At 54.2% G+C, this 21,988-nt stretch overlaps 1 protein-coding gene across 2 annotated transcripts in view; it reads right to left on the reverse strand.

Annotated features, from left to right (window-relative positions):
• MGAT5B (alpha-1,6-mannosylglycoprotein 6-beta-N-acetylglucosaminyltransferase B) overlaps positions 1-21,988 on the reverse strand; it is a 68,801-nt gene that overhangs the window by 4,668 nt on the left and 42,145 nt on the right. For both annotated transcript variants that reach the window (XM_026103913.2, XM_064522535.1), the window contains 6 exons: positions 9,529-9,660; positions 8,334-8,467; positions 7,047-7,177; positions 4,267-4,422; positions 3,359-3,505; positions 2,569-2,685 (listed from right to left, as the gene is read on the reverse strand). In XM_026103913.2, coding sequence (XP_025959698.2) covers positions 2,569-2,685; positions 3,359-3,505; positions 4,267-4,422; positions 7,047-7,177; positions 8,334-8,467; positions 9,529-9,660 — 817 coding nt within the window. The remainder of the gene's footprint in view (positions 1-2,568; positions 2,686-3,358; positions 3,506-4,266; positions 4,423-7,046; positions 7,178-8,333; positions 8,468-9,528; positions 9,661-21,988) is intronic.

Genomic DNA, 21,988 nt, shown 5'->3' on the forward strand with positions numbered 1-21,988 from the left:
TTTGGCAACGGAAAAACGCCGAAGCCCTCCCCACTGGGCCGCGTGCGACCAAGCCGGCGGGTTTGGTGCCTCTGCTCGCGAGTTCCCAACGCGCAGGGCAGGACGGGAGCCAGCAGGGAAACAAGAAACCGCCCCGAGCAGGGGCGAGCAGCGTGGCCGCGCTCGCTGCAAGCGTTTCGGAGCGCCTGGCCAGCGACCCGGAGCCGCTTCCCAAGGGAGAGGTGCTCGGGGGACTTTCTGGCTGCTCATTTAAAAAAAAACCACATTGCAAACTCCAGGCACGTCCGAGCCACAATTCAAACCTCTCTGGAGAAGGAACAAGTTTCTTTTGAGCAGATCTGGGGTGGCACGGGGAGAGCGATGCCTGCTGAATCTCAACGCCCTCCTTTACGGGCGTGCAAAGACCGGCCCGGTCCCGGGGAGATGCGGCTGGCAACCGGGGGCAGGAAAAAAGAAAACGACCTCCGAGAGAGCCGCAGGCGAGGAGGACGGCTGCTACTGCCGCACCGAGCACGCCGGGCTCAGCGGGGCGGTCGAGCCGCCTCTGGCACCGCGGGACGGGGCCGAGCGGATGCAGCCACCGAGCCCCCGACACGAGCTCGGCTCCATCTCAGCGCTTCCCCAGGTGTCCCACACCCCCCTGAAAAATATTCCCTGGGTTTTGCCTCAAAGTTGCAAAACTCCAGCTGTGGGATAAGTGATTTTTCAGTGGAACGATGGGGAAAAAAAAGAAAAGAAAATCATTTTCAGGTCACTTTTCAATTTCCCATGTTTTCGCACATCAGGAAGCAGAAAAATGCTTCGTTTCAGGTCAGGCAATCTGTTTTGTTTGGGGAAGCCGAGGGAAATGCATCATTTCAGACAGAGGCCCTTTCAAACAGAGATATGCAGAAGGGAAACAAAACCACGTTAGTTTGCTCCAGCAACGCTGAAATGAAACGTTTCAAGCAAAAAAAAAAAAAAAGAAAGAAAAAGAATTGACAGAGATTATGCAGTGACACAGACCAATTTGCCAAATATTCTGATAACAAAACACACCATTTTTCCTTGGGGAAAAAACGATTCAGCAAGGCATCCTCCAAGCTCCAGCACCTGGTTGAGAATAGCAGCATTAAACTGCCTGGCTTTCTCCCCCTCCTTTCGCACTACATTTGTTTTCATTTCCTGCTGTAGCAAACGTTATTCTAAAGATGCCAAGGGATTCCCGAAGCAAAAGCTCATAATAAGGCTCTTAAACTTGTAAAGGGAGGTCAATTTTTAGGCTTAATTGCCTTGACAGCATCTCTAATAAAGCAGACCTTTCTATTAAAAAAAAAAATAGTTGCCGCGAGTTGCTCACGTTTGCTCCCTCCTCTGTTTCCAGAGGATTTATATAACGTCTTTAAAACAACAGCACTGCCGTGTTACGGGATTAACCCAGGCCACCGCTTCATGGGAAGAAATAACTCGCCTCCGGAGTTGTTGCATGTTTTAAAGGCAGCGTGGCAGCAGCTGCTGCCTCCGCTCATTTGAGGTGGATTTAGCGCTCAAATCCCCGGGAAGCCGAGGGTAATTCGGGGGCTCGGCTGCTCTGCTCCGCGTCCTCGCAGCGGGCGCATGGGCACGCCGGCTCTGCCTTGGCGCCTCTGCCCCGTCGGCCGAAAAGCACCGAAAGTGCTGGGGCCAGATTAGTTTCCCCCTTGAAAACCCGCGGTTTCCTACCGATTTCTTCCAAAACGCTGGAAAGGTCCAGCCCGCCGCAGGCAGGCGAGGCAAGACCCCCGAAACGCCCCCAAAAAGCATCTCCCCAGGCCAGATGGCGCGGGGTCGAGCGCTGCACCGGTGCCGGCTCGCGGGGACAGCTGGCCGGGCGGCGCGCCAGCAGGGACGTCATTATTCTTAATTTAATTTCGAGCGGGAGATCGTAATAAACGTGCAAAAGGACAACTGCTTTCCTGAGTGGCTTTTGTTTGCTCTTTGCAAAGAGAAAATGAGCAGGTGAGGAGGCGCCCAAGAGTCCCGTGGCGAGGTCGGCAAGGGGCTCGGCCCTCTCCTCCGCCCCGGGAAACTCACTGAATAAGTAGGACAACTCAACAGGCTCCCACCACGGGGCAGGCAATGTAGGAGCCTGAGCAGCCAGCTCGCACAGCGGAGTCCAGATTCCCGCCAGAGATGCATCTTGGGGCCATTCCTATCGATTTGCTCAATGCAACCAAAAACGATGAACGATCAAAGGAGGGAGAGACCCTCTGGGTCTGGCGCTCGCTCTACACCGTGTCCGGCACCACCAGGCCTCTCCAGCCACCTGGACCTCCTGGTGCCCCATCTGCTCTTGGCCTCCACGCAGCAGATCCCCAGGGGACCTGGAGGCACCCAATTCCCAGGGGAAATGCCTTGGATGCACCGTGCCGGAGCAATTTAGGAGACCAAGCTCCACCAAAGCTGAAGAGCAAACCGCAGGAGACCAGGTTTCCGCCTTGCACATACGGACCACTTCAGCAGGGGGGACGAGGGAGCACAGCACCGAACACTAGGGAGGGAGAGCCAGAGCAACCCTGACGCTCGCCCCGGCGCATCCCCTCGCCTTACCTGGCTCCTCATGATTGCTTTGATCGCAGCTTCAAACTCCTCTGAGTTGTTGTAGTCGACGGTCCACACATGCGGCTTCCCGATGAAGTCTTCGGCATACGGGTGTTGGGAGGACACCTACGAGACAGGAACGCAAGCGGCTTCGTCACCGCTATGCCCCCGAGTTACCTCCGTCGGGAGGTAAGCCGTCGGGAGCGAGGCAGGGCTGCGCTGCGTTATCCGCTTTATTAATAATAAAAGAGTCAATTTTCTCAAGCCTTTAACTTTTAAAGACTTCCAGCTTCATTTAGATTGAATTCACAGTGACGGGTGAGCCCGGGAGGGATTTTGCACTGCTGCAACAATGCAAAGGCCCCGGCGTCCCTCTTATTTCGCACAACGAAGACAAGGAGCAATATGAACTCGGGGCTCAGCTTAACGGGAGAGCATCAGCCTGGGTCTGGGAGCAGGGCCTGGGTGAGCACGGAGCCGCGCAGCCAAAAGAGGACTTGGGACTGGGTTTTGTGGTTTGCAAAAGTTTCCTGAACCGTTGTTCTCTTTTGCAAACCAACAACCAAGGGTCCCTTTCATCCAAGTGCTCTGGACCAGGGAGGACGTGGGCAACAGGCTGGGGAAAGGTGACCCCCCTTGCAGGTATCCGCACTGCTGGATTTGGAGGACACTTCTCCAAAAATCTCCAGTTAGCCACTGCTTTTCCCTGGGCTGGCCCAAATCCAGGAGCAAGTGGGGCGGCTGCAGCCCGTCCGCTCGTCTCCTCGCATCCCGCCAAGCCGCCGCGCATGGGACTTGCCTCTCTCGACGTCGGCTTCCCCCGGAAGAACTCGTGGTTGAGGGAGCTGTGCGGAGGGTTGAAACGAGCCTGCAGGAAAACGCAGCCGTTGGCGATCGCCTCCAGTGGGGCAGGACCTTCGTAGGGGAACCCGAACCCAATGAAGAGCTGCAGGAAGCAAAGTGATGCGCTGATGAGCCGACCTTGCCCAGATTTCCCGCAGCCCGGGGCTAAGCCCATGGGAAACTCTCCCAAATAACCCCCCGTGTCCCTCCCTGCTGCTCCAGTCCCAGTGCACCAAGCCTTTACCCTGTAGCTTAAGCCCTGTAGCTTAAATGGATTAAAAGCTTCTTCCCAAGTCAGATAGATGCGATAAGGCTCCCAGCCTGCTTGTAAAAGACAACAGGACGTTCGAGCTAGCGGGAGTCATGACTTCACTTGCGGTGGCTCGGCTGGTCATGCCGGTCCCGCATGCGCAGATAATCTCCCGGTAAGCCAGGGAGATTCAGGCCTAAAAGCGCTAGGAGGCTGCTGAACCAGGGCTATTTCAGGCAGCCTTTGGCTTGTGGTGAGCCAGGGTGAGCCTGCACCCCTTGCACTCGTTCCAGTGTTCCCGTCTATTATCATCACTGCTAAGGGGAGAAAAAAGAAAACCCACCCACTTCGCAAATGAATTAATTGAGAAACTTTGTGCTCTGTCTGCGGAGAGCCTGCAAGGAGGAGAAACTCATCAGACACATCTTGATTTGAAATTACGTGCTCTGCTCAGCTCCCCAGCAATCAGCCCTGCCGACGGCGGCAGCAAACGGTGGTGAACGCCATCTCCCCCCACCCCTCGCTTCGACAGGACTCGCTTTCTCGAGGCTGCTCGGTCCTCGCGCCTCGCTCCCCGCTGCCGGGGGGGGACACGGCAGGACCCGCTCGCCCACCTTCGCCTTCCGCAGCAGCTGCTGGAACTCGTGCTGCGGCAGCAGGCCGTGGTTCTTCACGAAGGCCGGCACCTCCGGCGGCCTCTGTGTCTCGTAGTAGACCGTGCCGTGGATCTCCATGTACTTGTTGAGGATGCCCAGGAACTTCTCTTTGCCCTGGGGAGGAAGGCAGAGGCGGTCAGCCACCCGCGGACCGCACCGGGAGATGGGTCCGACCCCCGCGGCCACGCGCAGGGCTGAGGTCCAGCACCCGGGGACGTGCCACCAACGCCGCCCCGCGAGCCCCGGCGGCCCCGCCAGCAGCTCCCACGCGGAGCCCCTCAATAAAAGATGACGGGATTCGGGGGGAAGTTTAGAGAGGCCAGAGCTTGCTAACAGCCTGTTACTATAAATAACAATCTCCAGGATTTCCTCACTCAGGTTTTTCCTATTTTGCTATCAGGAAAATCAGGGGGCATCAGTTTTCTGCTCTTGGAGGCCTTCTTCCTTTGCACTCCGAAGCACCCTTGCACTCTAACAATTTCCACACTGCAGGAAGCTTTGCTTCAAAAAACTCACAGGGAGCAGGTTTTTGGCTGCATATTTTCACCCCATTCCAGTGCTGCAACAGGCCCCCAAAAGAGCAGAGACCAGGAGGGCACGAGGAGGCATGAAGGAGGAATTTGAGGAAACCCTACACGTTGCCGTAACGCCTTTCTGGACACCGCTTGTGCACTCAGTTGCGCATCCCTGGACTTCTCTGCGGCTAAAAGCAAGCGCTGCATATAGAGGGAAGCTGCCGAGTGTTTCTCCTGCCTGGCGAGACAAGGCTGCGGGGGGAAACCCTCCCCACGACCCGACGCTGCCAGCCCCGACCCGGCTGCGCAGGAGCAAACGCCGAGGAAAACAGCCCTTCTGGGTGATCGAAACTCGTGCTCCCGCTGCGAGGGGGAAGCGGGAGCTTCACAGGGGCAGGAAATGAAAAGTAGCGGGAAGGTCGCTTTCATCAGACGTTTCGAAATGTCAAAAAGATTCTGTTTTGAGAGAGCACGCTTGATCCAAAGCTTGTAAATAAGCACTCGGCGCTCTGAGATATAAATGTTCCCAGGAAGCCTGAGCTGCCCTTTCCTTCCCAGACCTCGGGAGCACACCATGAGCAGAAGTTATGCTTCCCCCGATTTATTACAGGGACACGGGGCAGAGCGAGCTGCTCCCCCAGGCTCACGCGCAGGATTAGCCCTTCGCCCCCGTCTCCGCCAAGACCTGCGGCTCTGGCAGGCCCTGCCTGTGCTTGGCCCACAGAGCTGGACCCAGCTTTTTCACTGCATAACAAATTAGCCAAAATATGCAGTTTGGGGGAAGAGCAAAACTAGTCATAAATTCAGGCTGAAAGGAGCAGACATCTGTAGCGCTAAAGAGGGGAAGGGCAACGGTCCAAGGAAAGCCAAATGGTTCGCCTCAGTAGTTTAGCTCCTTTTAATTCCTTCCCAAACTGACCTAAGCTCCGATGAGACTTCTGAACGACAACAAGAGGGGCAGGAAAAGCAGAACAAAACATTACAGTTCCCCTAAAATGCAATTCAGTGGGTTTCCTTCCAGCTAAAAAAAGAAATCAGGAAAATATCCTTCCGTATTCGACTCACAGCAATGTCCTCGTTTTCTCTGGTTGGCCACAAGACCCAAGAGTCGTATTTACTCAGCACTACAGCAACAAGACACTGTGGCTTCAGCTTGCTTTGATGCTGCGAGCGCATCTCTTCTTCGACACAAGCTCCACGGTAAGCCGTGTCGCGCTCCCAAAATCCCAGCGGGATCCCGGCCGGCATTAGGCATCGCAGCTGGGGCAAAGCCAGCAGAGCTGGTAATCGGGGAAGATGGGCACAGGGAGGGGTGAAACCGCCGGCTGCATCAATGTCAGCAGCTTGGGAGGGCCAAGCCCGCAAAGAGGCAAATTCAGCTGCTGAAAAAACATTTTCTATCACCAGCAGACATGCAGAGTTAAAGCACAACGGCAGCTCGTGCAATACAGTACCTGCAACTGGAACATCCCAGGGTGGTGCATAAAGGGGAAAAAAAAATAATTAAGAGACAGTGAGAATTTGCTCCTTTTCTTAAGCCCTGCAAGGAAAAGCACCTGGCTCACACCAGGCAAGAGAAGGGGGAGCTCCAGCCGCTGCCCCCCCACGCTTCCCAGGGGCGCTACAGCGGGGTGGCTGTCTCGAGGAGGGTGCCGATGGTGCTGTCAGTCTTTCACTCGGCAGCAGAGCAGTTTGGGGGCTGGAGGAACAGGCAGAGGCTTTTGCCCCTTGTCTGCTGGCTCAGATGTGGCCTCGGCCAGGATGAGCCCCCACTGCTCGTGCCTGCCTGGGCGAGGGTGAAACTCCGCCTAGTCCGCTCTGATCTCACCCTCTTTCCTGCTTCTCCCAGTAGCTCTTTCCATGTGAATTGGCAGGATAGAGCTCCAGCCCCAGGCACCAGCAAGCTCCTAGCAAGGACCAGCATCGGCCACCGCCAAGGATGGAGCAATAGACAGGCAACACAAGCACCATCTCGCAGGACACCCAAAAGCAGAAATGAACCATCAGGAACGTAATGCAGGAAATCACCTAACGGCAGTCACTGCAATTAATACGCTGCACTATTAACGTGGTGTCATTAGTACAACCAGCCTAGTGGGAGGAAGCATTGCCTACAGAAGAGCATGAGATCGGGTCTGGAGAGCCCGGGTGCAGCTCTTGCCTCTGCTTTCGCCCTGCTTGCTTGGTGGCCCGGGCGCCCATGGCACCGGCGAGGACACCCACCTTCCAGATGCTGGCTTCCTTCCCATACACCACGGCCATGTTGCTCACTTTGTTGGACTTGATGAACTGCCTCTCGGTCCTGTTGAGCTCCTCGGACACGAAGCCCATGAAGGAGTTGTCGGGGGTGTGAGCTGTGAACACCAAGGGGGAAAGACACATGCATTGGGATCTGGCACAGGGAGGTTTTACCAGAACCCAGACCTGCTGCAGGTCAGGCCTGGCGCACGGAGCTGCCTGTCCTAGACAGCCGCTGCCTGGCTGAGCTGAGGTCTGGCATTGCTTAGTGTCCCCACCTGGGGCAGCTGAACCTGGAAAAGGTCATACATCTCCATGCAGAGCTGGGAAAAGTCCTAAAAAGTGGTAAAATCAAACCAGGAACCAACACAGATCCCTGGGGATGCAGCAGCTCAGGCTGCAGCCCAACCAGACCCACTGCGCAGCCCGTCGGATGCTCACTGCAGCACTTGGGCTGAAGCAAACCAGGCTCCAAAGCGGTCCTGGAGCTTCTAAGAAAAACAGCGAGAAACCTCATCAACAGCAGCTAATGCAACATGGGCTTTGCGACCTGCTCGAGGGGCTCTTTAAAATAAAAAGGCACTTTTAAGACTGCCAAATGGGTTATATCCAGCCAGGAAGAAATGTTTGAGTCATCAAGTGTCCAACGGGTCAGCAGGCTTGTTTCAGACCAGCAAGTCTCCTTTCCACTCCGCAGCTTATGAGATAAATCTGAACCACTGCGCTGCCTCTCGCCTCTAAATCCAAGCTGCCCGTTTGCCAGAGGAGCAGGTCTCAGCTGAAATGAAGCACGCTCTGCAAACAAAAACGGCCCATTTTGTTTGTTCTACGGCACCTTTTGGGTGCTCATAAGCTCTGTCTGCACCCAAAGGCCGGCCAAGGAGCCCGTTTCCAGCCACAGCGCTGGTGGCACCCAGTGCCGTGAAAGGGAGCTGCCGGCCGCAGGACGGTGCTCCCTCCCGCTCGCCCTTTGCCCGCAGAGCAGAGGACCAACACGCTCAGCTGCTCCAGGGATCGCCTCCCCAGGCCAAGAAATCACAGCTCACCCCTCGGCTCCAGGAGGAGTTTTGGGGAGTTTTGCCATGCAATTGGTGCTAGGGTAGAGCAGGCGGGAGGCAAGCCGGGGCAGACCTCGGTGGGGCGGCACCGTCCATGCATCGCCTTCTCGAGGAATGAAGACCTGCTTCTCAGTGCTGTGGTCTTGAGCGGCCGCCTGCGAGCCCCTGACGCGGCCCCAGCGCAGCAGCATCCCTGTCCCCGTCCCCTGCTTACGGAACATGGTCATGAACTGGGCGGGCTGCAGGTTCCAGTAGCCCCAGTTGGTGCGGTAGCCGCGCAGCGTGGCGTACTCCTCGTGGTTGTAGGCCGGCTCCGTGCCAAAGGTGTCGATGACCCGAACGCGGCAGCTGGGAGAGGAGACAGGAGCAGGGTTACATCCTGCGCCCACGCGTCCCCTCCGGGCGCAGACGCCGTCCCAGCTGGAGGGGACCCGCCTTGGAGAACCCCCTGCTACTCCAGCATAGACTTTGCCCTTCAGGAGACCTGCGCTGATGCTGGCAGAACGAGCTTCATGCCCCAGCCTCTTCTCCTTCCCCAGCAGGGCCTAAACCACCCTGCCCAGCTCGCTGCTCCCTCCCCTAATGAACAATTTCCCATTACAGGACTTTCATCTCCCCGATGTTTTTGAAAATGATGCATCTCCTGCAGACTTGTTAATGCTTTCCCCAACATCCCAGGAATGCTGAGGCAGGCACTACCAGCACCAGACCGAGGAGAGAAGGGGAACATCAAGCCAGGGAGGAGAAAAACAAGCCAAATGTGAGAGCAAATGCATTTATAATAAAAGCAATAACGCTGCTTGTCATTTTTCTCTCTAATAAAATTGTGTAGGATAGTGGAAGAGATGGGAGAAAACATAATAAATAGCAGGACTATCAGTGCTAAATTAAATCGCATATTTTCCTGGCTGCTGATATACCAGGAGATGATGACATTTGTCTTGATGCTGAAGGAGCCAGGGACGGGGCTCTGCTTCTTGAAAACACAAAAGCATCTTGCTTCCTAATGTGGCATGCCAGCCTGTGCCTGCAGACTGCAAACGTTATTTGGGAGCACACATGGACCCACGGACACATGCCGGGGGGTTTCCAGTCCAAAGTCTGCTAATGAGTTGTCTTAATGAAGCGGTTCGCGAGGCAGCAACCTCGTGCTGCAGCAGCAGGGCCGCAGCACAGACGCAGCCCAGCACCAGGACCAAAAAGCTTCGGCCAAGCTCGACCAGCATTGGAGACCTGCAGCCGCGGGGGAGCAGCCAGCAAGGACAGAGGGGAGTTTGCAGGTTATGCAGCCTGTTGCTGATGGATTTTGCAGCATCTCTGACTGCCCTTTGTCCTTCAGGGATGTTAGCAGTCATCTCAGCTTGCTAACGAAGAAACCACAAGGAAAAGAAGGGGGTGGCTTTGCTTACCTGTATTTCTTAAAGGAAAGCCCCATGTGCTGCTTCATCTGTTGGAGACCATGGTAGTCGGTGTAAATCAGGTCGAAAGGCAAAGGAATCGTCAAGGGACAATTCCCCCGTCCTGGAGGCACCCCTAAATTACTGGGGAGAACCAGGAACAACTGATCAGCCCCCAAACACCGTAAAAGCCCCATCACCAACCCAGCAACACAAACACTCATTTCCCTGCCAGGAAATCATCAAACTGCTCCCTTACTTCTGCCTTGAGCTCCACATTGCCCATGTCCCCCGGGGACACTGGGACAACCTTGCTCCCCTTGCCCTTCTCCAGCAAGGCTCTCCGATGCAATGCCGGACGAGGCTGGACTTTGATGCTACATCATCTTTGGGGGTGAACACGGCTGAAGACAGGGCTGCAGCTTCTCCTCTCCACCTCCCTGGGGTCGGGCTCGCCAGCTTGCCCGTGCAGCCATGCTGGGGATGACCTCCCCAAAGCACGCCTTGGTTTCATCCTCCGGGTTATTTTTAGAGCTGATCCAGTTCCCCAGTATCACCGGTTCATATCCCTGCCCACAAACAGCTGCATCTTGCTAAGAGGTTAGCGCCTCTCTGGTAGGAGGACAGCAGATACTTTACATCCAGTTTGCCTGAAAAGGTATCACTGCCCCCAAACAGATCAGTAAAACACTGCCAAAAAAATGTGGGACCTGCTGGAGGCTCTGCACCCGTCATTGCTGCGCGAGGTGACACTCCAGCAGGGCGACGTGCCTCCTGCACGCCCTCGATATTCGCCTCATGCAGCACAGGGGCACTGATCCCCACGCAGCCCTTCTGTGCGCACCCCCACCGGTACGAGCCATGCCAGGGACTGACCAGGCACATCCATGACTAAACGACCCATTTATAGCTCACGCCAACACTGGGCATCTGCTTGAACAGCTCTGATGCTGATCCTGCCTTCTCTGCACGGAGCGAGACAAATGGCAAAGGAATCGTCCTCCCCCCATCCCCTGCTGTTATTTGCAGGGCCAAAAAACGTGGGGTTTTGGGAAGGTCCCTCCCCATCTTTGCACCTGCTCCAGCCAAGCTCACCCTTCTCGCATACAGAGGACGCGGCTTTTGCAGAGCACTTCCAGCAAGGGCTCGCCAGCACCTCGTTCGACACGCACGCTCCCCTTGCGCAACGCGATCTCTCGTGTCAGAGATACCAGATTTCTTTTGCTTTCTTTGCAACCACATCGGCGACTCTTAGTTATCGCACAACAGGCCTGTGCAACCACGTCCCTCCCCTCTTCCCCGCGGGCAAGGCTCCCCGTTTACCACGGATCTTCCCGTCACCAGTCCCTGAATCCCTTCCACTGCACACGTGCTACAAGTACTGCAGGTACTGATGGCTTCCTAGAGGACCCTAAGATCCTCCTCCACGTTGGAGATACTGCCTACTTGTCTGTTGTGCAAATTTCATTAACGCTTCCAACTTTTTGTACCATGGCTGGAGCCAGACCTGAACCTCGAGGCAGTCTGACACCAGGTCTCTCTCAGCACCACTGCATTGGTGTTCAACCAGTTCCTTACAACAGCCGTACTCGAGCCCTTTTCTCCTCAGCAGCTTATAAAATGCTTTATGGAAATCCAGATAAACTAGATTGACTGCAATCTCTTTATCGAGATCATCAGTTACCCTGCCACCGATGCAATATGTGATTAATCTGGCATGATACAAGGCTGGTAAACCTGCGGCACGTCTCATTCCATTTTCCATTACCTCTGTGAACTGATGAATCTGCCTTTCCAAAGCTCTTCCATTAAGCATATCACTGATGTTAGCCTGACAGCCCATCTGCTTGTCTGGACCATGTTGCCTCTTTCTCAGAAAAATCTGTGACACCTTCCAACTTAAGCAGGTGTCTTAAAAATCCCTGTTACATGTACCTGTGATTTCTGAGTGCGAGTTCACTCAGGAATATAAATGATCCATCCCTCAGTATCAGTGTTCTTGTAATTTTTTCTTTTAGACACTGTAATTCCTTCAGCTTACTCCCATTTTACTACCTCACTCTCCCCCAAAGACTAACAGCAACATCCTCATGGAAAACTGAAACGTTGCATTCATTTGGTTCATCTGGGCTTTGCCCCAGTCCCACTGTGCAACAGCCCCATTTCTTTCGTAGCTCTTTTCTTCTAACATGGCTGAAGAATTTATCTTTTATTTTGCAAGTCTGAGCTCAGCATGGTGACATTTCTCCCTCAGCTCCTGACTGCTAAGATGTAGCTTTTCTAACAAGTCAGTCTTCTTTCATTTTCTTCTGGGCTCTTCACTTATTCCTAGCATCTATTTGGAGGTGGGAATTTATCCCACACATCCCTAAAAGTACTTTTCCTTTTCTTAGGAATACAAGATCCAGTTAGTTTTTGAGTTTCCAGGTTCCTGAACCCTCACACTATGTGACTTCTCCTACTGGTTCTCTTAATTTCTCTGTATTTGCCCCTCTGAAATTGGGACTCCTCTTTACAGCCCTGCTGGGGTTTTATCCTGTCATTCGGTGAAACTAGAGTGGGTCTGCGGTCACGCAGCCCAGAGGTCCTTTCTCTGAGGAGCATTTCCAAAAGGTCCTCAGCCCTTGCCCAGACCTATGACTGTGTATGACATTTCATCTGTTGATCCCATGGCTGTTCAGAGAGGACATCAACAGCTCTTCCATCTGAGCAACAGCCCAGTTATACCATTATGAGATGCATTTGCTCTCCGATCTTTCCGTAGCCTTCACCAACACCATTAGGTGCCAAAAATACTTCAGATGTGACCAGCATGATTAGTTGTCCATTACAGACATGATGCAGGGCTCCTGGTCTGCTCCTGGCCATATCTCCTTCTTCTGAAGTGGCTTGCAAGTCCTTGAGTGCTGGGCACTAAGACTGTGGTTGGCCTAGAGCATAGGAGAAGATACTTCTTCTTCCAGCCCCATCCCAACCTGAGAGCCAGGCAGACCAGTGAAGGGCCATCCTGAAGTCATGGATACCACCATGCCAAGCAGCTCCTGAGAGTGAGTAAATGTGGAACCACATCACTCACCAACGCCAGGAAAAACACAGATTTTCAATTTAAGGCGAAGAGCAGCATTTGCAGCCGCTTCACTGCTCTTGTCACAAAGAATATAAGCATCAGCTCAGGGCAGATCAGGCTGGGTCAGCCGTAGGCGAAACCAGCTGCAGTTTTATCATTTTTATGGGCAATTTTACATGAAGCGGTTGATTGGGAAGATGACAGGAATAGAACAGCTCTCACCTCCAAGAGCCACTGCAGTAAGATAAATAGAGGGAAAAAAAGTCCCAACCCTCCTCAGGAAGCCAAAGCGGTTGCTCCAAAGGGTTATATCCCCATAGCACCAAGGAGGAGACCTTGCCTGGCGGCTAAGAGGTGGCCTCGGAAGCTCCTCCTCATGCTCCTGACATGCCAGCAGGTAGGACGTGGTCTCAGGAGATGCAGGCTCACAGCTCGGCTCCGCCATGCCCCCGTTGCATGACCAGGTAAATCACTTTTTGCCATTCCACCTTGGTCATGCCCAATTAATGCAGAGGCCTTGGCAGCAGGGGTGGCCTCTTCGGATAAGTGAATACAATGGGGGCTTGACCTCATCTAAATGCAGATAGCACGAAGTAGCCCCAACATCATCCAAAAAATATGTGCTCGAGAAATTAGGTGCTACTTCAGATAGTGGTATTATAATTTTATAATAATGCAGGATATTGAAAAATAAGTCAGGGCCTGGGTAATCCCTGCTCTGAGCTGTGGTGCAGCTGGGGGCTCTGGGCATCACTGGCCTCCCAGAGATGTGGCTCTGGGTGGAAGATCATGAATTGACTGAAGCAAGGTTTGAGCGTTGCACAGAGAGGCCGCTCTCTGCACAGGGGAAAAGCCAGCAAACTGGGTCAGGAGGGGGGAAGAGGAATTTTAAGTCAGTTAAAATCCCAGGGATTTTATAGAGATATAATAACAAATATCACATTTCTTCACATACCTCCTATTTTTTCTCTGTGGACATGCTGTCCTCAGCGATCAAGAATGCATATTCAACAACTACAGTAGCGTTGTTGCTGGAGGATGAGCACCAATTTCCCCACTCCCCTGATCACACGGGACATGCGGCACTTTGCACTCTGCTCCATCAGCAGAACTGCTGCCTGTGAGCCAGGCCACCACGCGGTCCTGCAACAACCCCAGGGCTATGCTGAGCGCCCAGACCCCGGGCAACCTCACCACGTCCATTCACCCCGGGATATGCATCCTCAGAGGCAAGCACCCTCTGTGTTAGAAAAGCATCCATAATTTTAAAAAGCCCTAACTAGGCTGGACAAGGCACTGCAGGAGACAGCAAATAGTGCATCTCGTACCAAAGCCTCCAGAAACTTTCCAGGGTTACATGCAACAGGACTAACTCTCCCTTTTTCTGGTTCGTCACTACAGTCTGCCACACGTCCTCTCCGCTGCCATTTGTTACTTGCCGGATCAATCCATACTCCCAGCACCCAGGTTGCAAGTTAGGAATAAATCTAAAAGCAACACTAGAGCCTTTGGAGCAGAGCATCTCTCTGCATTTATCCCCTCCATCCTTCCTAAACACTTTTTAACTACTGATTTTAATATTACAATCATGCAAATCCTGGCTGTAACTTCTAGGGGACAGGGTTTTTTTCATTCCTCCTTATTTAAACATTCTTTATTCGAGCTTTCATCATTTGCCAGTTAAGTCAACTAATTTTCTACTAAACCCAATTTCACTCATGGCTGGAGTGAAATTTCCGTGATTTTTCCTCGTGCCACGTACTATTAATGGCGCTTGAAATTATGCAAATAAAATTGATGAGCGCAAACGCCTTTTTCGCAGCGAGCTTAGCCAAGAGATTTGTTTTGAAAAACAGTCGATCCCCACATCACCTCCGAAAACACTTCCGTGCAGAAACAAGCAGAGGACGGCAATCCGCTCGCGCACCCCTGGCACGGGCAGCCCAGCCGCCACCGCCTTGGCAAGCAGCTTGGTCCCATCCTGACAGCCGAGATTAGCATGTCAGTGCTGCTAAAGCTCAGCTCCTGCTTCTGCTTGCAAGATAACAGCCCAAGCAGTGCTGGCTGCCGTTCTCCCCTTTAATTAAGCCAGTTAAAAGAGCTGTGCTCGCCTATAGCACCGGCCCTTTCGAGCTGCTCTCAGCCAGCTGCCTCTAACAGCTGTGCCTACTCCAGAATAAATCTACAGCAGCTTCTTGTCCTGCTATTTTCCCCTTACAGGTACTTTAGTCAACCAAGGGACCCATTCCCTTCCTGAGCTTGGTGAAGGCTCTCTGCATTCAGATGACTGCAGGGTTATCTTTACATCCCATTGACCTATTTTCAAATTAATTCAACCTTTCCTTCCAAGTTATCCCTCCCTGGGCTGGAAAAGTCCAGCACTAAATTGATCTCACGGGAACCTGCTGACAGACCGGGCCAATATCCTATATTACATGTAATGGCATCTCCGCTGTCATCAGTGAGCTGGAACACAGCAGCAGAGGGGGAGAAGGGCTTCGCGCCGAGCCCGCAAAAGCAGATGTCTTCCGACACTCAGCTTCCTCCTCCTCCTCTCGGTGGGACCCCCCAGCACTGAGCACAGCAGAGCAAAACAGCAAAAAAGCAGGAAGTTTTTTGTTTTTTTTTTTTTTTTTTTTTGCTCATCACAACTGCTAAAGCCGCCTCGGGATTTCAGCGGCCGGCGGACACGCAGCCGGCGGACACGTGGCACGCGCTGCTTTCTGCAAAGGAGCAGTCGCCGTCTTGACCTTCTACACCCACATCGAGACATTTGGCTCCCATTTCTAGGACAAGTCCACACACTTGTCACTGACTTTCCAATACCCCCCCCTTTTTTTTTTTTTTTAAACAAATGAGGGAGGCATTTGGGCTGTCCCCCACAGCCCGCGGTCCCAGACGTACACGGCGGAGGAATCTGTCTCGATCTTTGCAGGGCACAGCTCTCCGGCGCAGGCTCGCGGCCTCACTCCCCGGCCGGGCGCGATCAGTGTTCACCTAGCCAAGGGCAGCACGTTCACCCAGCCGAAAACCTGGCATACGAGTGAGCAGAATCAGCCTGAAAGATTGATTTTAATGGTCGGCTGCATTTGAAGAGTCTCATCTGCAGACACATCTGCTCCCTTCCCAAACTTCTTCAGCCTTTCCCATGCGGCCCAAATCCTTTGGATGCTGGTGATGGACGGTACGGCCATTTTAGGGGGAGCCACATGGGTTTGGAAGGAGCTTTCTGGGCCTCAGGTCTCAGCCACGAATCCCACCACCGTGCCACAACATCAGCCCATCTGGACCCCCTGCAGATCAGCAAGCGCCAGGGTCCATGGGCCTGGCCGCCTGCACCTTCCTCTCCCTCACTCCTGAGCCTTCCTCCAGTGCAAAACCTGGGCTTATTCCTTGCTGGTTTGTGCCCTCTCTGCTTCTGCACTGACATCTCCCTCTGCTTCTCCCTTTTCCAAGCACGGTGCTTTCACCCGCCGGGCAAAGGTGCTGGGGCCGGGCCCAGCTGCACGCAGCAGCCGCGGGAAGCCCCTCACGAGCAGCTTAAAGTGCAAAGGGGAGCCCGCAAGATGAACAGCCCCCGCTGCACAGCCCTGGGGCCCAGCTCTTCCTCCAGCTGGAAAGGACATTATGACCTCAAAAACGAGCGGTTTTAAAGAATTTACAGCATTCGTTTGAAGCCTTCTGCAATGTTTTTACTCCTGCAACGTGCTGTGGGCATCCGAACTCTTTCTGGCCCATGATCGAGCCCATGTGATGCAGCCGAAACAGGCTGGGGGTGAGGTCTGGCGATCGATCCACTTGTTCCGAGGTTTTCCCATGCCACGGCAGGAAGCGCAGTCGCAGGCGCCCGGAAAGACGGCGGCACTTGCTGGAGACGCTCGCAGGAAACGGCAGCGCCAGGTTCCTGCTGCTCCCCCGAGCCTGGCAGAGCCTTGCGAGATCCCCTCCCACTCTTCCGAGCCGGCACCCTTTGCACTTCTCCGGGCCGTGGAGATAAGCCATGAGGAGCAAAGAGGGACGCTCGCGTCCCAGGAGCGGAGTGAAACCTGGAAATTGGGAGGCAGCCGTCCTCCGGCGCTGGCGGCAAAGCGTGAACCGGGAGCCCCCGGTTGAACCGTCACTGGATTTGCCAGAGCCCCCGAAACGACTGCTCCATTGTCCTGGCTCCCTCCCTGACCTCGCCAGCTCCGGGCACTCGCAGGCAGGGTTGATGCTCCCTGCGCACAAAGCACAACCCCTTCGCTCGCCTCTAATAAATCACACAGTATTATATAATAAGGTTATGATAACCTCTGTGTAATAAGGCCAGGGATCCGACAACGGGAGAAGAATCCAGCTCCGTGAGCCATCATTTGGCTCCAGAATAAACACATTTCATGAAGAAGTGCAATTTAACAGCTCAGTAATTCCTGCTAATTTATGCACCTTCCCCTCTCGCAGGATGAAGCCCTCAAAGGTGGGAGAAATCCCTCCCTGTCACTCCTCGCAGCTTATCCGCAGTCCTCACGTGGGAGTTGTCAGCAAAGCTGCCTCCCCGGAGAGGCCGGGAAGCTGCTGTAATTAAAAGCAGCCGCTTCCGCAGCCGTCCCAACGGGCAGGGCTCTCATTTCGCCCTACCCGGCTTTTCGCTCTGGAGCTCCGTGGCTGCGAGGCCACAAGGAGCAAAAGGGCTCGACTCTGGACTCCAACGAACTGCAGTAATTAACTGCATTCGGAAACTCTCTGCCCCACACACGGCTGGAGCAACCGCCTCTTTCTGCTCAGAAGCTGGGCAAATACTCAAGCACCTTCCTGGGGAAGGCAGCTAAACATTTGGGCTAGTCTAGCTAGCAGCAGAAGATGAGCACGGCCCCAGCTGTACCGAGCCTCTCTGTAACACCTGCAGCAGCTTGAAATAAAGGGATATTTTTAGCCAAATCTTCAGTGGGTGCAAGCGGAGCTAAGCTGATTCCCACCAGCTAATGTCCTGGACCGCTGGCTACCCATCACCTAAAATATTTCCAGTGGAAACATGTCCTGATTAAATATAGACTGGAGAAAACAGTCCTGCTTAGACACACAGCTGCACACACAGCATTTGTGCAACCTTTAGGTCAGTCTTTGCCGTCCCTCCCTTTGCAAGGGTTTGCAGCGGTCCAGGACCTGCAGTCGGGGAACCATCCTCCGCTCCCAGCGAGCCCACGCGACCGGCCGCCGTTGGCCGTTTGCACTAGCAATGCCCGGCTTGCCTGCAGCACACCGTGAATCGCACTGCCGACTGGAGAGGAAAGCCTGAGCCTGGGTGTCGCTCTGGTTTTCCCATGAACAGATGCAAGGCAAAAATAGCTTTTATCTGCCAGAAAATAATTAGAAATGCCTTCATCTGGACATTGCGTTTCCGTTTGAATGGCCCTTTTTGTAGTCTGAGTACACCTCGGCGGCTGCAGAAAGCACAGGAAAATAGCAGCTATAATTAAGTACGTGCCAGACAATGCGACTGGAGCCCCGGGAGCGGGAGCGTTCGCTGGGAAGCTCCGGAGCGGCGTCTCCTCTCCTCCGCAGCTCCTCCGTGCCACTGCATGGAGCAGAGCCGCGTCCCATCGCCGCACCCGGCTCCAGCCCCGCCACGCAACCCCCCATCTCCTGAACCACACGCTGACCACCGTGAGAAGTCAATGCTGCAACTGCCCAGCACGCAAAGGGCTGCAAGGAGGGGATACAAGCAGCTGCTTAAAATTAACTGCCTTGCCAGGGCCCGTATTGTGAGTCCGGAGCTTGATGTTGGAGCAATTAGGCTCCAAGAGCACTTCATATAGCCCCAACCCCATGAGGATCAAATCCCATTTCCTTCGACTTTCTGTCCCTCCTTATGAGCAGTTAATTTCAAGGGGGCAGTTTCAAAGCACCTTTCAAAGCCACCGAGACCAACACTCTCAGGCGTTGGCAGCTTGCAGAATTGCACCCGCGGTCTCCTACCAACCCCGCAAAACCAGCGTGAGGCACCGCTTTGATCACTTCTACTGTTTTCTGACCAAGGAGCCAAGAGCCTGCCCCTCCGTCCCCCGCAGCACCGTCGTGCCCCTTTTCCCCGGAGGAAGGAGATGACCCAGCAAGGCCGTGGCAGAGGAAGGTCACGCGCCCACACCCGCACGCATCCTTCCCGCCCGGCCGGACACGCTGTGCCGGCGCTCGGGAGGCACAGATCCGTGCACCGCGCAGCCAGCAATTGCTGCGGCTCTTGTGCCGGGAGAGCTGTCGCTCTTAACGCGCTGCTGGTGGTCTTCCAACCTCTACATCTAAGCTGCCTCATTAGCAACCCAGGTCAGGTTTTCCTTTTCCATCCTCGCCTGCCTCTCGCGCCGAGCGGTTCACACACACACGCTGGGCTCGGTTCTTCTTTCCCTGAAAGCGCCTTTCGGCTACCAAAGCAACGTAAGGGGCCTTCGGCGAGAACCAAGCCTCCTCATTCAAAGCCAGCGGGGTCCCTTCCTCCCTGTTTCACGGCTGGACTAGAAAAGGCTGCCTTCCTCCCACTGCCCCTATACACCTAGCACAAGGTTTTCAAGGAAGACAACATGTAACTAATTGATTCAGCCCAAGGCCTTGGCTGCAGACTGCAGCAGGTATTAGAGTACAGCTAACAAATGCCCAGCGATGCTTTGCATCAGCCACCAGATAATCACGCGTTTCACCTCTTGCCCATCAAGAGGCATCAGAAGGAAGCTATCAAATTCACTGAGAAATGCAAAAGAGGACAAATACCTGCAGTTGAACCTGCAGTTCAACCAGAGAAGTAGTAGTAGCCTCTGACAGGACACAGAACAGCACAATTCACAGATTTCGAAGCTCCCGAGGGGAGGGTAGATAAGCTAGATTTGTCATCTTATAATTCAGTAACCCCTGCAGTTCATCTGGAAGCACTGCCTTTGAAATACAAGGTATGGCCAACCCAGAAGCATCTGCACTCTGGGCAGGCCAGGCAGATGGTAGATGTGGCGGGGAAACACTGAGAGGACAAAGGATGTGACTGAGGCAGCAAGCTGGTGGCACGGTCAGGAATACAAACTTCGCATGTGACTATGATCTCTCCTCTGCGAAAGGATAAGTGATTCGATGGAGACCTGGAGCCTATTTTGACCACTCCATGGAAAGCCAGGGCTGAGCTCAGTGGATCTTCATAGGGGTCCCAGGCACTTGGATAGCCACTCACCAAGCTGTAGAGCAAGTCTGCAAATCCTCACAGTTCCTTATATTCGCTCAAAATTAGCACTCATCCACAAAACCACCTGGGAAAGTGCAGTTTAACACCCTGTGCTATTCCTATTCACCATTTGCAATTTGCCATCTGCTCCTCTCCCAGTTAGAGCATTATCCTTTAGGGGACAGATGCACTGCGACACGATTTCGGCTGACCGGCACACGCTGTCACGCTCCGGATCCCGCAACCACATGTGTGGACTCTTCCTTTTCACTTCCAACCAGCAGCATTCCTGTCGAGCACCCAGACGTCCCAGCATGGACCAGAACCTCTGACTACCAGCTTCTTGGGTTAGAGTCTTTTCCTACCGGTCTGCACGATCCCCAGCATTTCAGACCCAATCCTCACCAATCCCTCCGGGCACTGCTGCATTGCAATCAATATACACACTACTAATGAACAGCTCTTAGATAACTATTGGCTGAAGTGTAGACACGCAAACCTTTTAGTGATCCCTTGCCAATGATCAATACATGTATAAAAATCAGCTCAGAAATTTGAAGAGACAAAAATCAAACCAGGCGAGAGGCTATTCTGTGTTGAATAATTTACGTGCACCAGCCTTTCTGCCGCGAAGGCCATGCTGAGCCGGAGAACTTGCAGCTCCAAGCCCTGGAAGGAGCAGGGGGCTGCCAAAGAGAAACAAACAAAAAGCAGAAGCAACATTTCACATTTCTGGGGTAAAATATCTCCAAATTCAGAACCCGAGTTCATTATCACTAGGATGTGACAAGACCCAGTCAAACCCGCAAGCCCCTGTGAGAGCTGGCACTGTTAGAGAGGCTTCATCCAAGAGTCACCGACGCCAACATCTCAGCTCCTCCCAGCACCGCCTGTGGCATGGACCTCATCACTGCCCATGGTGGCTGAGACCCATCTGCTTGTGTCCTCAACAGCCAGTGGATGGCCCCTGTACACCTCTAGCCTAAAATCACTTAATCCACTGTCTGCCATTGACTGGCGAGGGCAGTTGTTGCGTGAGTAAGTACAGTTAAGCCCTTGTGGAGGCACCTCAGGGTGCTAAAGATCTGGGCTGGACTGCTGCCTGGCTGCACGCACAACGAGGCCGCAGAGGAGCAAGGAGCTCCCTCACCGAGCCAAACACGCGGGGGATGTGGGCAGGCAGGAGCCATCTCGGACCAAGGGGTGGCCCAGCCACCCTGCAGCGGTGCAAGCAGACTGCTCAGCCACAGATGCACAATGGGAGAGGACAAATTTAGCCTTGGTCTGCTGCGTGTGTTTCCCACTCAGGCTGGAGGGAGTTTTCTTTCATGTGCCCAGGAAAGAAGGGGCTGTGAGACCCCGAGTCCCATCCCAGCGCAATCCCCGGAGCAGGGCACCAAACCCAAACTCAGTGTCCCTGTGCATCCCCGCAGCTCTCCCTGCACACCGCCCCTTGCCCAAAGCTGCGTCAACGGGTGAAGTCGCACACCAGACGGGAATTAATTATGCAAAATTAACTATTAGCACAACTCATTATTAATCAGCCATGTTAAGCCTCCCGCTTGCCTGTGGCAGCATAAAGGCTTATCTCCGCACTCCTCAGAGCCAGCGCCTAATGCCATGCCGACCTGACAGCAGGGACGTTTCCAAAATATCTCCTTCCTTGGAGATGGCCAAAAGCTGTCTGCACACAATCCTTGGAAATGTGCTCTAGGTGACACTGCCCGAGTAGCGGGGTTGGACTAGAAGATCTCCAGAGGTCCCTTCCAACCTCCACCCTTCTGTGATTCTGCGACAGGGTCGCAAGCAGAGCGACGCATCGCGGGTATCTCTCAGCCCTCTCCGCGGGAGGGCTCCATCCCGCCGCCGCTGCAGGACAGGCGCACGCTCGCCGGGCCACCGCGCGAGGGCCACGATAGTGCCGCCCTTGGCACGACGAGCCCCGAGGAGCATTTCCCAGCCATGGCAGCCCCACGTGCTTGGGGAGGCGGAGGTGGTTTCGATTGCTGCAACAGAGAGAGGTTAAAAGGCCGGGCAAGCAAACGGCCTCGGGATGAACAGCGAGGCAAGTAGGTCACGCTGGAGTGTCTGTGGCTTGGCCGCTCCTCAAGATATGCCGTCTCGAGGAGGCAGCCTCATTTGCAAGCCGTACTTCACGGCAGATAACCAGCGCACGCAGTTCTGCGGCCACAATCCAGCTCCCTCGCTCCCAATCCCAGCGAAGA

This window comes from Dromaius novaehollandiae, chromosome 18 (assembly GCF_036370855.1).
Source record: "Dromaius novaehollandiae isolate bDroNov1 chromosome 18, bDroNov1.hap1, whole genome shotgun sequence".
Taxonomy (NCBI): domain Eukaryota; kingdom Metazoa; phylum Chordata; class Aves; order Casuariiformes; family Dromaiidae; genus Dromaius; species Dromaius novaehollandiae.